The sequence below is a fragment of the Ambystoma mexicanum genome, chromosome 3p, assembly GCF_040938575.1.
Source record: "Ambystoma mexicanum isolate Mex_15411 chromosome 3p, UKY_AmexF1_1, whole genome shotgun sequence".
Classification (NCBI taxonomy): domain Eukaryota; kingdom Metazoa; phylum Chordata; class Amphibia; order Caudata; family Ambystomatidae; genus Ambystoma; species Ambystoma mexicanum.
The window spans coordinates 1,260,579,915-1,260,598,657 of record NC_090925.1 but is presented as its reverse complement, the minus strand read 5'-3'; the positions used below and the strand labels follow the sequence as shown (position 1 = coordinate 1,260,598,657).

General features: G+C 45.0%; 1 protein-coding gene across 1 annotated transcript in view; it reads left to right on the top strand.

The window, feature by feature from the left end:
* The window catches only part of RANGAP1 (Ran GTPase activating protein 1), a 1,265,070-nt gene that overhangs the window by 535,742 nt on the left and 710,585 nt on the right, over positions 1-18,743 (top strand). The window contains exon 10 of the mRNA XM_069652750.1: positions 6,417-6,501. Within this exon, the coding sequence (XP_069508851.1) occupies positions 6,417-6,501 (85 nt within the window). The remainder of the gene's footprint in view (positions 1-6,416; positions 6,502-18,743) is intronic.

The following is an 18,743-nucleotide window of genomic DNA, read 5'->3' as shown; positions in this document are numbered from 1 at the left end:
ATGTAAGCCCTGATTGTGTGTATACCATACCTAACTTGTATGTAATAAATATGTTTATGCTCTATTTATCTGTATCCTGTAACTAAGCTTCAAGTATCCTTGTAACTGCTGCGTCCAGCTACCGAAGGGTTAGGTGTGCATTGCCAAATAAATAAACAAACCTAATCGCCCATACAGTATGGAGGAAAGGGGGCGGGACATAAGAGTAATTCTAAGTTACTCACCGTAGTGACTAACTTACTCTTAGTCCATGGTCCCCTTTCCTCCATACGTCCCATCAACCTCCCCCCTAATAATACTGGTGTCATTAGGCAATGTTAAATCTATTGTCGATGTGTCAATGGGGACTGAGGTGTGGCGGAGTCAGGGCAGCGCATGCTCCCTGGGCCGCACCCCTGCGCTCCTCTAAATTTAAAGGGGGAAGAAAGTTTTTCTGGTGAAAAAGGTTGTTTCTCCCGTCCCTTGGAAGGGACGTCCATACAGTATGGAGGAAAGGGGACTATGGACTAAGAGTAGGTTAGTCACTACGGTGAGTAACTCATAACATTTAAACCAGAACTACAGACAACACTATTAAACATGCCCATAGAAGACTTTCTCCTCTTTGGAAAGACTGTAGATGACGCTTTAGTGACGGCAAAGAAAGAGCATGAAACATTGAAAATACTAGTAGAAATATCCAACAATAAGAGGCCAGATATAACGCTAGCATCAGTAAATGCCCCCAAACAGGGACAGCAAGGCTTTCTTGACAGATTTCTTGAGGAACTAAGTACGTTTGGAGAGGGTGAAATAATGCTCTTGGGCAACTTTTAACTTGGCAGCAGATCCGGTGTGGGATAGGTCAGGAGGGATGAGAACCCATGCAACGGGAACAATGTCTGAATACTTGCTGAAAAGATTCCAAGAAGAGGGAATGAACGACGTATGTAGGATTTACCACCCAAAAGAGAAGGATTACTCTTTCTATTTGCACGCCCACAAGACATACACCCAAATACACTACATCATAGCAACTAGAAGGGTAGTCCAAACAACAAACAGAACACAGATTGGCAATTTGACGATATCAGACCACGCAATGATCTCATTGGATTGGGAGGAAGGAAACATGAGGCAAGTGACGGGGGAATGGAGATTGGAAGAATATATCTTTAGAGACCGTGAGGTGAGGCAACAAACGGAAAACGAGATACGCCAATTCATGGAGAAGGGAGTGGAGGGGGAGGACCTGGGGGAAAGATGGGACCGAATTTGCACATTAAGGATCCCTTCATAAGGGCTGCAAAGGATAAGCTAGAGGAAAGGAGGGAAGCAGAGAGGAGGCTAGAGTGGTGATAAGGGAGCTGGAGAATATGCATAAGGAGAAGGGAACAAACTAAGTGGCCAGAAGGTTAGCCTATGTGAGAGGCCAGCTCAGACAAATAACCTATAGGGTGGCAGAGTGCACTCTACTGAGGAGTAGGCAGAGGTTCTACGAACAAGACGAGGTTGGGACGGCTCTAGCACGGCAGGTAAGAGCCAGGGAACAGAAGGCGTTCATAGAGGTCTTGGAGGACATGGGGGTGGGGGGGACAAGTAAGGGTTGAGGGTGCTAAGCGGAAGGCGGTGAGGGAGTTCTATGCAGACCTATACGGGGAGGAGCCAACTGGGGAGGAGGAGCAAAGGAAGTACCTGGAGGGCTGGGAAGGGCCACGCCTCACCCAGGAGCAAATAGACTGATTAGAGAAACCCATAGCCTATGACGAAGTGCTAAAAGCGATAGGTCGACTTAAGGGAAACAAGAGCCCTGGGGAGGATGGACTAACAGGGTATTACACAACGTTTAAAGAATTTCTAGCCAAAGCCTTAGCCGAGATAATTAAATAGTTCCGAGATACAGGGGAAATATCTAAATCAATGAATATGGCACTTATCCCTCTCATCCCAAAACCGGGGAAAGATCCACAGCATTGTTCCGTGTACTGTATTAATGTTGGTGCCAAATTGTACATGCGGGTACTAGCGGCTAAATTAGAGGGAATTCTTCTGGGGTTGGTGAATCAGAACCAATCAGGGATCATCAATGGGAGGAGCACATTTGACAACTTAAGAAGAATATTACATATCATAGAGAAGGCGGGGAGGAGAGCATGTACCACACCCACATGTCTAATGATTCTAGATGCTGAGAAGGTGCTCGACCGTGCCAAATGGGCCTTCATGGAGCGAACATTACAAAGGGTCGGACTGGGACTGAAGTTTAGGAAAATGATTCAAGCTAATTATCGGGACCCACAGGCTAGGGTGAGGGTAAATGGGGGCCTGGCCGACCCCTTTACCATTTGGAGAAGAGCAAAGCAAGTCTGCCCGCTCTCCCCTCTCCTATTCGCCTCAGTGATGTAACCTTTCACGCATCAGATAAGGGAGAACGGGGCTTTCCACGGGCTGGGCAGGGCAGGGCAGGGACACAGCCTAAAATAGGGTTATTTGTCGATGACGTGATCTTGATGGTCACCGAACCGGAAAGATCGCTACCAGCAATCATGGAGGAGATGCAGACATTCCCTGAGTGTCGGGCTTCAAGGTGAATTTCAGGAAGTCGGAGATGCTGAGCGTATCAATTGGCGAGAGGCAGAGACAACTGTAAAAGAGCAATCCGTTCAGATGGGCGCCAGGATCAGTCTAAAACGAATCAAGGCGGATCTGGGGAGGTGGAAGGGACTCTCATAGTTTGGAAGGATAGCTATATTAAAATGAATATACTCCCCCGGCTCCTATATTTCTTCCAGGTGATCCCCTTGGCAGTGCCGGGGAGAATGATGAAAGATATCCAAGACTGTATCAAGGGATACATCTGGGGAGGGAAGAAGCCGAGAATAGGGACAAAGATGCTATTTTGGAGCATGGCCCGGGGGGTGGGGGGGCTTGGAGGGTGGCATGCCATAACATAATGAAATACTACCAGGCGGCACAGCTAAGAGCGATGGTGTAGTGGGGGAGGGCGGAAAATGGGAAGCACTGGGTGTGTATGGAGCAGGCGGTGGCGGGGGAAAATTTGTGGAAAATTTCAGGGATAAGAGTGGCTGACAGGTCAGAGGGACTGGGGGAGAACCCGATAATGAAAAACACCATTAAAGTCTGGGACCAACTTAACAGGTGGGGCGATCTCCCTGGCCATCTCCCGAGGATGTCCATCTTTGGCAACCTGGCCTTCCCACCGGGTAGAGAGTATAGCAGATTCAAATAGTGGATGGAGGGAGGGCTAAGGGGTCTCTGGGACTTGTATGAGGGAACCCACTACAAGTCATACACAGAATGCAAAAGGGATCTGGGTTTAACACACACAGACTTATATGCGTACCACCAACTAAGGCATTGGGCAGGAGCGCCCGTGATGATGAAGGGGCTACAACGGGGTATACAGAATAGGAAAAGCTAACATCATCCTCAGAGGTTAATAAGGGACTGATATCTACAATTTACAGAATCCTACAGGAGGGGGAGGAGGGAGATGGGACAGCCCTGGGGGAAAACAGGGAAAGGTGAGGGGGAAAGCATTTACGGACAAGGAATGGGATGGGGCACTGACAAGTTGGTTCATTTCTGCAACACAGAGAATTGCAACAATATAAGGTGTTGCACTAGTGGCACTATAACCCGGAGAGGCTCCATCGGATGTTCCCCTCGTCCCCAGCAGAATGCTGGAGGGGATGCAGGGAAGTGTGAACTATGGAACACATCTGGTGGGGTTGTCAACAGCTCAGACACTTCTGGCAAGAAGTGAAGACAACATTTCTAGAAATATTGGGAATTGACAGGAATTCACGCCAAATAAAGTGCTCCTGTGGGTTATGCTGCAGGGGAGGCAAGGGCTGGGGGAGGGAGAGCGGAAAGGCTGTGGGCCAATTTAATGTTGGCGGCAAAGAGATGCATAGCTAGACAATGGTAAAAGGAAGCCGCATCTAGCATACAGTGGTAGTATGCCGTATGGGATACGGTACACATGGAAAAGTTGACGGCGACAATTCAGGGCTCCCTAAGAAAGTTTAGCAAGTTTTAGTCACCCGTTATACATTATGCAATTAAAGACACAGCACACTTGTACATTTCGAGAAGGTTGCAGGGACTAGGAATCTTGGAGCAGGAGGAAGACAGGATAGCATCTTAAGGTTCTTCTAGCAAGAACTTGTGGGAGGTAAAGGGGAACCGAGGGGAAGTTTCTGTTGCGTTGTTACACATGAAGGTTAAGTATTGTTTTAACATGTTATGATGAACCATTCTAGTGGAGATGTACAATGATTTCTTTTGTAAATCTTTATGAACAAATAAAGATCTGGTTGGAAAAAAAATAATAAACGCTCAAAGGTGTAAGGTAAGTGTCTGTTTTGGTTTAGCAAAAAGCGTGTAAAAATCAAATATGAAATTCAACAAACAATCCTTGTATCTCAGAGGTGGTTCCGTTCCCCTGGATTGTTGCGGGTAGAATGACAGTGTCCGTTTCAACAATGCTTCCTTTAGAATAGCAGAAATGTCTTTCATACAACACTTTCTTAGAGATGGCAAAAAGTGTCTTTTGAAGAATAGCAAAAGTATCTTCTTTTACACAGCTTTTCAAGGATGGCAATGGCGAAAGTGTCTTTTCAAATAATGATTCCTCAAGATTAGTAGAAATGTTTATTTCACATAACTCCACCTGGAGGATATAAAAAGTGCCTTTTCAAACTGATACCTCAAGATCTTTCACCCAACACTTTCTTGAGCACCCAACACTTTCTTGAGGATGGCAAAAGGTGTCTTTTCCAAACAATGGTTCCTCAAGAATATTAGAAATGTCTTGCCGACACACTTTCCTAAAGATGGTTTCCTCATACACTCCCCTGCCACAAATCCTTCTGGTTTTTTGCAGATCCCCTGGTGTACTTTCTTGCCAGTTATCTTTTCTCTCAAAGGTTCATTGCCTGATGTAATCCTTTCTCCTGGACTTATTACAAGGTTCTCTTTCTCATATTAAAAATGGATTACCTGACATACTCCCATGTCAATTATCTTTCTCTCAGTCTCGCTGCCTGATGTGCTTCTTCACGTTTTGCCCTTCAACTTCATCATTAATGTTTGTTTGCTGGTGATATTTACTCCAACTTTACCCATATTTACTTGTCTTATGATATGAGGATTTTTGTACATTCTGGCTTTCTAAGTTACTTAGTCGATATTCAAAATAAGTGTTCAATTGTTCATATGCCTTTCGGCACACCCCGGGTTCCCCAACACTGGGTAGACTCGCCAGTGTTTGATGCCGTTTCCAAATGGCGGCACATTTCTGCAGCAAGGTTTTTACTCTGGCAAAGCTTCCCCTTCTTTGCAGACCCTCCTTCAGTTCTCTCGCCAGCTCTGTGTTCCTCTGCCGGTGGAAATGTTGCTGTCCACCAAGACCGCGTCCCCAACTGCCCCGCTGCTGCCAGTCTCCAGCGGTCTCGCCAAGGCATCTGTGCCTCTTCCTTTCTCCCGCCTCTCCGGTAAGTTATGCCCCCAAGCGGTTGCCTGAAGCGCTTGCGTCTCTCCGCTTGTTCAGTTTCCCTCCGTCTGTTTGTGCCTTCGGTTGTGCTTCCTGCTTAGCCCGCTCTGAATCTCTCTCCTCCCCGCTTCAATTGCAGGTGTTCACCATGTTCAAATGTCCAACGCAGCTGATTTCCAAAATAACTAGTCTGCATGGTTAGCTTGATGTTTCCTTCAATCCACATGTACTCCTTCATCTTCCTCATTTCAGTACTTGAGGCTTTAGTGGGAGTTGTAGTCCATAGGCATGTTGGATCTTTTAAAGTTATATTGTTTTGGACTTTGGTTTAAGTCAAAATGATTAGAGACAGGTTAAGTGAGTATTATATGTATATGAGGTATGAGTAGTGGTCTGTTCAGATTGTTTTGCAGGAAGGTTTTTTTTGCTCTTACAATGAGAGGGACTTGAAGAATGACAACAAACCAATAATAATTCAGGAATTACGGGAAGGGAAGAATACCTGGTCTCTCACAATGGGGTCAATGCATCTCCCTCGACAGCCCTTCTCCTCCCATGTGATCCTCCCTCATACCACCCCCAGGGTCAGGATCAGGTAGCGACTGCCGTCTCCTGGCCACATGGGAGGGGAACTTTGGCTGGGGATCAGTGATGAATCCACAGGATTCATCACACTGTTCATATGAAAAGGGTGGCCAGAATATGTCCACAGTTGCTGTTCCTAATTAAAAAATACATCTACACAAGCATTCCGCATCGTAATATCCAAGCACAATGGTGATTCCTAATCACATTGAAACTTTGTCAAAGTAACCTTTTGTTTGACTCTGGGTAATATTTAAGGGCGTGATTATGAATTTCACAAGATTGAGACCTGTCCTTTCTTTTTTCCAAACATAATGTGTGTTTCCCAATGCAGGGAACGCCATTGGTGGGAGTGGCTGTGACCGGGTTGTGGAAATCCTGGAGAACTTCAACATGGCAGATGTGCTAGGATCCTTCAGGTAGGCACAGCTTAACTGTGGATGTGTACCAGAGTTTTCATGATCTTCCTTGCATCTCCATGCTGCCTATTCATTGCTATCAGGATTTTCAACCTTCCGTTGGTTGGTGCTGGCCTAACAGAACACCGTCTTAGTATCACTTTTACACTGGAAGCAAATATACGATTGGTTGCAACCGCAAAGCAGTTTATGGTATGCCCCTCTAGCAAGCACAGCTCTGTATTGCGTTTCAAGTTGAATATATTGATTCAAGTATACATGATCTGTTGCGCTGTGCGCTGTAAAACCGTGGAGCATCAATCAGCATAGTTGAGACTAGAATTAGTATGAAACAAACCAAGTATATTATGAAACAAGATTTAACTTTAGAGCAAGGTAAAACAAAACTGGATATGTCTCATGAAAGAGTGCAAGTGTTAAGGGGAACTCAACAAGGGCAGGTTATATTGCTCACGCTCAATTGTAGTCTCTCAAGGTTGTGGTCAGAATAGGTTTCTCCTGATCCAAGACAGGAGTGCTCTCCTGTTCCCTTCATGTGGGTTTCTGAGACTTCTGTGCAAGCAAGTCTATAAAATTTTGCTTGCACTAGTTTCAAGAGGCCTTATATCAAACAATCTCTTAGAGGTATTACTTAGCTGTGCTCCTGAGACCATTAGCGTACTGACAGTCTGTAGACAAGCAGATGGCCCTCCTAGGCCATGGTATGCAATGTGCTGTTGTGTATTTTTTTCTTGGTCACTACTGGCTCTGTTTTTTGTATTCGTTTTATCACAGTTGTGCTCTCAGGAGGCCACCACAAACTGTTATTTTTTGTGCTTTCCAGCCCTGGGCTCATAACCTCACTGATCTTTGGTTCTCAAGGAACCTCTGGGGAGAGCAGCCTGTGACTCGTGATCAGTGGGCCAGGTCTGCTTTATTCTATTTGGTGGGTGTGAAGGGCATTTTTGTGCCAACTCCTTCTAAGGATGCTACAGTTACCAACCCTAGGGGAACGGTAAAACACCTTACAGGAAAGGGAAGCCAAACCTCTCTTAAACATGGGTAGCGTGGTCAGAGCCACAAGGCTTAACTCTCAGGTAAGTGTAGTATGTCGAGACAGAGGTACAATTAGTCCACACAAAATCATTCTAGAAAATACACCACACTGAAATACTGCAAATATATTCTTTAATGAAGTCACACATCTAAAATTATCGAGTTATATACGTATTTTGGAGGATGATATAAAGAATTAAACTAAGACAGAGAATATTTATGAAAACAGTAATACCTATACAAGTACTTTACCAACCCCATTGTCTATATATGGACCCTCTACTTGAGGTGAGCATACAACATAAAATAACAATCAGGTGCTAAGAAGCAGGAAACCATAAACCTGTGCAAGCAGGTAGGCACCCCATACTTTCCACAGCTGAGTGGCGTGTCCTCAAGACAAATGTCAATCATTGTACATAAGCAAGGCACATAACACCATATGGCAAGGTATGGGAAGTCAATAGGAAAGACAATTGCTCCCTGAGGGAGAAATTGATTTACAGTCCCTAGCCCTAAAACACACTTATCATTAATTTTAGACCTTGTAGGGCCTTACAAGAGTATTATTGCCCAGACACCTAGTATAGTACATTAAGGCAAAAGAGAGTATAGAACCACAATAAACTTTAGCAAATGCTTCCAAGACTCGATGTACATTTCAGCAAGAGTTACCTTCCTGATGAATGTCTCGGAAAGATATAAATACACATTGTTACCAGTTGCAGTTCTAGTGTTTCAGGTGCATACACCATTGCAGAAATGAAAGGGATGACTTGAAAAATGTATAGAAAATCACAGGGACACACTGAAATGATGACTCTTGATCCAGAGCTCACTGAAACCCGTAAGGAATCCAGTAAAAATGTTGAGAGCCATGTAACTACCCCAGAGCCACTTTAAGGAGAGTTCCAGTGTCAGTTCAGTGTTCCATAGAAAGTAATGGGAAAAGTTAATGGCCCATCTACACTGCTGGAGGTAAGTCTGATCTACCCCACAGATGCAGATGCTGTGACAATGAACCTCAGGCAAAGACCACTGAACAGACCTCAAGAAAATTTCCCTGGGCCAGAAGATGGACCCCCGAAGAAGTTGCTGAATAGGACTCCCTACCCCCAATGCAAGTCTATAGTGAATCCTGAGTTCATGCTTGTCTCACAGGAATCGCTACTATGGACCAGCTGGAAACCCAAGGGGAATATCGTGAGTAATCGCCCTTCCTATCACCCCAAGGTAGATACTCAGATCTGCCATTTCGGTGGAAATGACCCAGAGACACGAAACAACTTTGTAAGTAGACTGCTCTTCTCCCCAGGTGCAGTTTTCAGGGTTTGGTGCACCCCTATCCAACTACCAACCTAGAAGAAGCACAATAACGGAACAGCTGTTACTTGAACATCTATTCTTGAGCAGGAGTGAACACAATCTGGTGGAGGAGACTCTGGGAAGACGAGGGGTCCTGCTCAAACTCCTTCCAGGATCAGGATAAACAAAGGAAGATGGTAGCACGTCTGCAAACTGCTGCAGGATGGATACAACAGCTGAAGTTACCCTTGGATGTCCCATAGTGAAGTACTAGCAGAGTAATTCACTCTTAGCACCCCTATGGACTTCTGCAACAGAACACAGCCAAGCTGAAGATTCTGTTGGTAAAAGACTGGATGCATTTGTAAAATGGTTCAGTAACTGCCCCTAAGTGGAGAGCTTTGTCCAGCAGATGTGGGGAGCCTCCAAAAAACTGTACTGGACTTCAAGCTGCAAAGAAAAACAGGATATGGCCAAGCCACTGCACTTAACAAGTATTGGTAAGAGAAGGCTTTATGATCTGTGGGAAAACTCCTCGAGTGGGATCTGCAGAATTGCTACCTCCACGATACATGAATCGACTTGAAAGAGAGCAAGTTAAGGGCATGGCAGAACCTAGATACCCCTTAAAGGCCACCTCCATGGGAAGTTAAAGGGCTTATCCAGAGACCTATAATAGCCTAAACCAGTGAGGACCAATACCAATTTATGGAGGCTGCCGTGATGGGCTCATTAAGTGCTCCTGTGGCCATTTTCAGATCACATTGCGGTCACCTAGACAAAGGGAAGACCTAGAACACAGAACTAGTTGGAGAAGGATTTTTAAAAAAAAATGTGCGTCCCAGTGGCTATCAAAAAGGTGAAGTGGGCTACCAATTTGGTCAAAATGACTTGCACCCTTGGTGAAGCTATCACACTAGGGCAGAAATGGGGTGCCTAAATGGCACCCCTGGAACTGGGCACCTTAGGGGCAACCCTATACTGTGTCCAATAATTAAGGTACAAATGTAGGTAATGGCACAGGCAATTCAAGTCCCTGTGGCCACCAAACTGAGATCAAGGAAGCAAACAAGACTGGTGGGAAAAGCAATATGTTGAGGGACCGCAATAGAGACCCTGGAATCCCCCAAATAGGAATTCTGACTTAATGGTGGTCTTGGCAATCCTAACATGTCCATATTATTGTCTCTTGCTAGCTTGCTCATTGCTTCCTTCTCTCATACGAGCAAGTGGTCTTTAGTGTTGTTGGTGGGCTTTCCCATCACACCAGATCGACACTATGGATCCTGGCTAGCCCATCTCAACTCTTAAAACATCTAAGCTTTGTCCCTACCATTCTAAAGCCCAAGAACCTCACCGATTTAGCTTGGTATCTTGACTTCTCTTGTCTTGGGCCCCACTGGTTTCACCTTTCACATCTATGCATCCCCTCTATCTTCTGGCCTTCTTGACTTGTCCAGTGCTAGACAATCGTACTGTACAGCACTGTCCTCCTCCTCCTCCTCCTCCTCATCCTCTTCCTCCGCCTCTTGACAATGGCAGTAATGGCCTTTACCCACTCTTCCAACTCCTCTCATTTCTCCTGCTCATCTCCATGCTGCCTCCTATTCTTTCGTTCTTCCAACAGTTATTCGACATCAGCCAAATTGTTTCTCAGCACAAATCCATTTTCATCTACTGTGGTTTTACTCTCCCAGGGCAAACTTCTCTTCAGCATCCGCCCAACCAATACTGACTTTCCTGGGCAATGAGAAAAGTCTGGAGACCAGGTTCTTGGAGTTCTGGCTATACACCTTTCAGTATGTATTGCGAAATCCTATTTTTCCATATTAGAGGTGGCTTTCCCTACCTCAACCAAACAAAAACTGTGGTCTGTCAGGAAGTCTGTGATATCCAACTAAAATGCATCCATACTAGTCTGAACTTAACGATCGCTACCACTCAAACTCCAAAAGTCCAAAAACAATAAAACCACATCCCTGGAGAATGCCTCCCTTCCCAGGGTTGAAATGTCTATGCTTCTCCTAACTTGTATGTTTGACTTTAAAGTCTCCGCTGTTTGTTCTCCTTAGTGTCACTTTTGCAGGGGGTTAAGGGTGTTGTCCTTTTCTTGTTGAAAAGGTAAGGGGGCACTGACTCTTGGGGTGATCTGGTGTCGATACAAAAACTGTTAGTTGACGTTTGTAGTTCTTCCTAAACATGTATTCCTTTAACTGCTCGGATGGTGAGCTGGAAAAGAAACTCCCTACACTTGGCCAGATGATTCTTAAGTGATCGCAGGTTGAGTCTGTCACATGCAGAGCAGCCTTCCCAGCAGTGATCCTCACCCAGGCACTGGAGGAAGAGCACGTGGGGATCTGATGCTGGGGCACAACCTGTCACACGACTGTGGGGTTGAGAGATAACTGTCCTTGTCCCCAGGCCGGGAGTTCCTCCCCATGATACTCTCGCTTGTTACCACCCCTAGGGGGACCATCGGTTAGCAGCCTCACCTCCCTAGCCTCATGGAAAGGTGCTCCCCTCTGGGGAGAAGAGACACCATCTTAAGTATCGTCGCACTTGCCATTCTAAATTAGAAAGAAATGGAGGATTTAGCCAAGGTCCTTTTTTGGTGTACTCGGGGAGCAGTTTGTGTCTGAACTTGGGGAATATAGAATAATAGCACACATTCTCGAGTCAGCAGCTAGGCACATTGTCTTATAAACTCATGAGACTATCAGTGTGTGAATTGATTTTTCTCAACCACTGAGTGGCAATATTTTAACTTTTCCTTGGTGAATATTTTTGGTTTTGGTGTCATAGGCCACCAACTATCGCCAAAACAATTGCTACAAGAAGAAAGGGGTTCCAAGAAGAATGTAAAAAAGATTTTGGGCTAGGAGAAAGGGAGCGACTTGGATATTTCCAATGGCGACATTGGGTAATGCAGGGGGAAATGAGAACCGCTGCTACTTGCCAAAACACCACAATCGAAAGATTCCTTCTGTTAAATGATGGATTGAAGGGACTTAATTCGTACCTATACAGAATCCTGGATGCGACCCCTGTCCAGCAAGTTTGGCCATAAATGCATCGATGGGAACAGATGATGGGGAAAGAGCTCATGAGGGAGGATTGGTAACAACTGTGGAGGATGATCCCTAGGGTGGCAAAGGTGGTACAGCTCTGGGAAGCTTGGTACAAATATATAGTAGGGTGGCATTAAACGTCAACCCACCTGCACAGCATCTACCCAGAGGTGTCCAAGGAATATTGGAGAGGGTGCGGGGAGGAGCGCACCATGGAACACATATAGTGGGAGTGTCCCCGTATAAAGCCATTCTGGAAGGAGATACAACAGGCCCAGGTGCAAGTCTTTGGGGAGGGAGGAATAATGGAACCCAAGCAGGTCCTGTTGGGGAGGAGGAGGAGGAGCAGGGGGCAGAGGGTGCTACCAGAGGCCAGGAAAGAGCAAGAACACTGCTGATACTGGCGGTGATGGCCCTCATAGCCCAGTGATGGAAAGGCCTGAACCGAGCAGGATTGGCTATGGGAAAATATGGGAGTTAATCGCTTTCGAGTGGGCCTCATATGCTGTGAACAATAATCTAGGGAAATTTGCAACGGGCTGGGGAGAAACCTTGGCCTTTTTGTGGGGAGTCTACAGGATTCAATGTTGCCCACAACGGTTGAACTTTTAGACTTGACCGAACACCCTGTACTGCTCTCCCCAGAAGTGCACGGGACAACCATAAATCATCAATGCAATTATAGAGAAAATACTTTGAATCGTAGACGGACACAATAACTCACAGCCACGCACTCTTAGAAAATATATCAGCTCTTTATGGCTATTTATTCAAAGCTTAAGAGTACATAGAAATAACTCACAAAAAATAATAGGGACATAGATCACAGAAGAAGTAAAGAAGTCAAAAGGAAATACATCACCGTGAGCGTAACAGGATTCCTCATCTCGTCCAGAAGCGGCTGGAAGACCCCGGGGACAGCCAGGCCGAGAGCACCACAGCTCACAGGAGGGCCAGACGTAAGCGTCCTTTCTCCGGCTGAAGTCTCACCTGACCACCTCCGGGCTTCCGCATATATACACTCCACAAATGGGTCAATTCTCGAACATTCTGGAAATTGCACTTACGCAGTTGAGGAACAGCCGTCGGTTGCCAGCTGGGTCAATTGAGAGCTCCCCCCCACCCCCCATGAAGCGCAGTGCCTCCCTTCTCTAAAAACACGCTCCACGGAGAACAGTAGCAAGCCATAACAACGTTGGCTTTCCCAGCAGAAATGGCCTTGACCGCATACCAGGTCTGAAAAGCATGTTTGTCTCAGCACTGTGAATCTAACACTCAGCAAAACATGTGCAGCGTTTCACGGCACCATGAAGTAAATATCCATCATGGCTCTGAGCGCTCCCAGAATGCATTGCGCACCAGTGCCATTTTAAATCAAGCATAACAATTCCACCCTTGGTTATTTACCTTCCATAACGTGGTGGCACAGGAACTGGTCTATGAAATATACGATTTGTTAATTCTAAATTGGGAATACATTGAATGCAACAACAACAATCAATTATAATAGTCAGTATAATAAAAATGTAAGCAAAAACGTAACACGGTGTACCCCCAATGTCAGGTATCCATGAAAATAACCAATCTCACTAGTTTTTATTACGATCTTGAGACACTTGAGAAATGAGATCCCTCAAATCTCGAATATGACTTTCAATAGATCGTGAGTGGTCACTTAAATTGAAACAACACATACCTTCAAATGCATTACACCCTAAATTATGTTTTAGCAATAGGTAATCAACAGCAGCTCTGTTCTGCAAGGTTGCTTTTCTAATAACTTGACTATGAAGGAGTAATTCTTCTAAAGCCTGTGAAGTATGATTAAGGCTTTTAACTACTAAACATGCTAATTTCATCAAAGATTTGTAGCCTCCAGCAGCTAAACCCCAAACTCCCACTAATGAAAGGGTTAATGCTAGAACCTCGGATTCTGATAACAAATGTGCATGTGAATCACAGTCAGGAGATAGCCCTACAGATTCAAAAGTTGACCTTTTACCTCAAGTTATCGCTGGGTGTAAAGGAAACATCATTAGTCCTTATCGAGTTAAAGCACATGGACCACCAGAAATGTTAGCTGGAATATAAGTATATGTAATGTTACCACATGAAAAGAGCCATCCTGTTGGAAGTTTCACATGATTCAAATGACTAGCAGTTATCAATGTATGATTGCAGGACATAGTGTTATTCACACTGGTGCATTTGTGTGACATTCACGAACATAGTCGCTTCTCGAACATAGTATGATTGTGTTGATTGGTCAACTCTATTTGTCGGCATTTGCCAATTTCTTGTGCATTGCAAGTCATAATGTAACACACATCACCTTGGGTTATACTACAATTAATAACCTGTGTCAAATTTCTCTATTTCCTGTCAGTCTCTTGGCAGAATCGACAGTACTCATAAACTGAAAAAGATTGTCTAATATCTGAGTCTTGAACTAAAGAATCATTGTGTGTGACGCCGAAGATGTACTTTAAAACCGGAACCGGCGTCGGCACTGCTTCTAAACACGTAGTCAATAAAGCTTCAGCATTGGGCACATCAGTAAGACAAAAGTGTGATATATTCAGTACTTGCTGTGCCAGATATATCCACATATTCTTCTCTTGTGTAATCATAGGAGAGTGTTTCCGTCTTCCTACAAACGTGTCTTGCACTACTGGCCTCAAGGTGGTTTTTACTTGCTCCTGATGTGTTTGTCGCATTTCACGAATCCATGTCTTCGATCTGGCGGGCTTTTCGGCACTGGCATAAGGCTGCTTGGGGACAACATTATTCATCAGTATCAGTACCCCCTTGATCACTGGCACAGATGTGACATTTTTCTTTGGTAGCAGCAGACTGTTTAACTCGCCCAAATGGAGTCCATTTAGTGCCACAGTTACACCAACCAGACCCAGGATCTACAAAGCAAACCCAGAAAAGAGATATCAATGTTGCACATCACTTTCTCAGGTAACATTTGTCTGCAGGTACATATTGCCATTTCTTTCTACCAGGCTCCATAACTAAAACTTCTTGATCTTTGCCTGATGCAATGACATCTGCGGGCACTGGTGGGCCACTTGGCTTTTCCACCCACACCTTTGCACCCGGTACCATACTGTCTGAAGAGCCAAAACCGCGATCCCACGGGTAGTTAACACTGTAGGAGGCTCCCCTTCTTAATCATGGACAACTTAATGGGACTGACTATCAATTGGGCCACTCCATCACCTTTGTGTATTGGTAACAATTGATCCCCACTATTCATTAGGATGACTTTAATCTCGCCTTGGTAATCCGCATCAATTATTCCTCCCAACACTTGAACTCCCTTCAATGCTAGGCCAGATCTAGGGGCAATCCATCCCATATGCTCTGGGGGAATCTGTAATCCAATCCCTGTTTCAATTAAAACTATTCCTCCTGGATCTAATCTGATTTCTTCACGGGAATGCAAGTCTACCCCTGCTGACTCTGGAGTTGCTCGATAGGGAGCTAAGGAACCTGGAGTAATTTCCCAGTACAATAGTGTTTCTTTGACTGAATTGGGTTGAACCTGTAAAGTAGGAGTCATTAATCGCATCAGTTTCATGTTCATACACAGGCCTATTGTTTAACACTTGCACCGCATCAAACACATGATCACGCCAGCATGCCAAACTGCCATCTCCAGATTCGCGCAATTGTTCCGCAGCTGAATGGTAGAGCAAAACCTAATTTTTCATTTCCACCTTCATTTGATGTATTTTCCTATAAGCATGCAAAATAAACCAACCTCGCCTACCTAATGCCGCACATTCTTTGTCACGTTCTACTGGAACTTGTTGCAAGCATGCCATTACATCAGCCGGATCGGCATCTCCCAATCCTTGATCCCAAGTTTCACTTAAACCGGCACCACATGCCCACGCCTGAGCCAACTTATCATACAGACTCTTAGTCCAGCCTGGAATAACATCAGAATAGTCACTGCCAGCGTCTACGTTCTTCTTCCTGAACAAACTACTCATTCTTGCAAACAAAACAAAACCTCGTTGAGCCTATATATTTTCTTCTCCACACTGCAATCACTCGCACAGGCACTGAAACACTTCCAAAAGAGCAAAAAAAAGTCACTATTCAAAAACTTCACTTACACGACAACTAAATCCTATCTACGTTTCAACAGCTTCTTGAATGCTCGCAACAACTCATCACAAGCATGCTGTTTGTGACGCCAAAAATGTACTGCTCTCCCCAGAAGTGCACGGAACAACTATAAATCATCAATGCAATTATAGAGCAAATACTTTGAATCGTAGACACACAATAACTCACAGCCACGCACTCTTAAAAGATATATCAGCTCTTTATGGCTATTTATTCAAAGCTTAAGAGTACATAGAAATAACTCACAAACAATAATAGGGACATAGATCACAGAAGAAGTAAAGAAGTTAAAAGGAAATACATCAGCGTGAGCGTTACAGGATGCCTCATCTCGTCCAGAAGCGGCTGGAAGACCCCGGGGAACAGCCAGGCCGAGAGCACCACAGCTCACAGGAGGGTCGGACGTAAGTGTCCTTTCTCCGGCTGAAGTTTCACCTGACCACCTCCGGGCTTCTGCATATATACACACTCCACAAAGGGGAGACAATTCTCGAACATTCTGGAAATTGCACTTGAGCAGTTGAGGAACAGCCGTCGGTTGCCAGCTGGGTCAATCGAGAGCTTCCCCCCAAGAAGCGCAGTGCCTCCCTTCTCTAAAAACACGCTCCACGGAGAACAGTAGCAAGCCATAAAAATGTTGGCTTTCCCAGCAGAAATGGCCCTGACCGCATACCAGGTCTGAAAAGCATGTTTGTCTCAGCACTGTGAATCTAACACTCAGCAAAACGTGTGCAGCGTTTAATGGCGGCATGAAGTAAATATCCATTATGGCTCCGAGCGCTCCCAGAATGCATTGCGCACCAGCGCCATTTTAAATCAAGCATAACACACCCGCCCGCGGAGACCAAGCCAAGAACGACTATAGACGACATGCTGCCGGCCAGTGGGAGGGATAGGGGCCTGGGTTGGGGGAGAAGGGGATTGTCCTGCTTTAAAACAATAGAGATGTTTAAAAAATTAAGAAAAGTGGTGGTGGCTGTATTTATTCATGTCTTATGCTTATGCACTGCAAAGCAAATCTTGTGCAGTCCTGGTATCTCCTTTGCATCTGTGCCATTTGCAAGCTTTGAAACCTGTTAGGCCCCTAATGGAGTCTTTTTCTGCCCCTTTTGGCATCTAGTGAGTTTTCAACGCCTGTTGTGCCTCAATCTTTGGGGAAGCCACTGGATGCTAATCTCACGCTCCCCTGTGATGGGGAAGTTGCACATTTGGACATTGTTTCTAAAAGTATTTTACAGACTACCGAAAGTGTCCTTTTGACAGTTCCCCTTTTACTGTTGAATTTTGATAATATCCCAGACACCGCCCTTTGGCGGGCGCACAGACTTTGAAGTTAGCTCCCTTAGTCACCCCAATATTTCAAGTTATAATGCCAGCCTGCGCCCATCTAATGGATCTTAACATGGAAAGGTGAACCCATTTACAGAGCTTTGTCTGGTTTAGGATACTGTGGAGCTTCGGTTGCCTACTTGGGACAATGGAGTATTCAAACCGTCCCTCTCAAGAGATCTGCCGGGAGATCTTTTATTGGCTTCCCCAAATGTTTACCCAGAATCACTGGAGAGGTTACCAGATTCCTCTGTGTCATTTGACCAACCAACCCCTGCAAGATTTTTGGGAGCTTTGCATGCAATTTCCTCTGATGCAGGGGGACGCTGCCCAGCTCAGATTTGTTGTGTATGCATTTGATCAACTTGTTTGATTCGTTAAATCTAAATCTGAGCAACCTGTCCAGTATGCTGGCACAGATGAATTCTAAAATTTCCGTCAGCAAAGGTTTTTTAAAAGCTCAGAGGTCTGCCAAAAATGTTTTCACTGCATCAGAACATATTTTATATAATCCAGCAGAAACAGAACGTGCAATCTCACATGTTCTTCCCCATGACACTGTACCGGTTGAGACCCTTCAATCAAACATAGGTTATTGCTCAGTTCCAGTTTTGTTCACTGGAAGCTCCTACTAATGGTGTCTTTGATTATTCTCAACGAATTTTAATGTATTCTAGTTCACCTTCATCACACTTAACGCCACAGGGATGGTCATTACCAACAAGCTTACTTCCCTATTTTTGATCAGCAGTGTCACCAACCTAAGTCGAAATCCCTCATTATGGAGAAAAAAGTAAATAATCGGAAACCTGTGCCAAATTCGCTTTCCAACGACTCAAGAAAATGTTTAAGATCTTTACCGGCAGTAGAGATGGTCCCTATGGGGGGTGGCAGTCGTAAAAAACAACTGAAAAAATAACTAAGAAACGGAACAAAAAGAAACAGCAACAGCCTACCAAGTCCAATCTGGAATTTTCACTGAACACACTTAGGGAAGAACTACAGCCGGAAATTCTGTGCGTTTCCTCCATTATGGAGGACCTACAAAATGTGACCACCCATTCAGTGGGCTTGATCTTTGCACGGTTTCTGCCCTCAGTTTCATCTGGGCCTTCTCTGGCGTCACTTCGGCCAGAGGTGCTCCCACTGCATGTACCTGTCGCTTTCATTGCTGGTAGTCCAAAAACTGGGTCAGTGTACCTCAGCTAAGGTGTTACGATCTCCAACCTTCCTTGGCTTCAGCAAAAAGATCTTTGCTTTGTCAGAAACAGTCCTTTTTCGAAGATCCTGCACAGCACCAAGAAGAGCGAGGTCTGACTTTGGGAACCTTGTTTGGTAGCCATGCGGCCCATAAAGTCC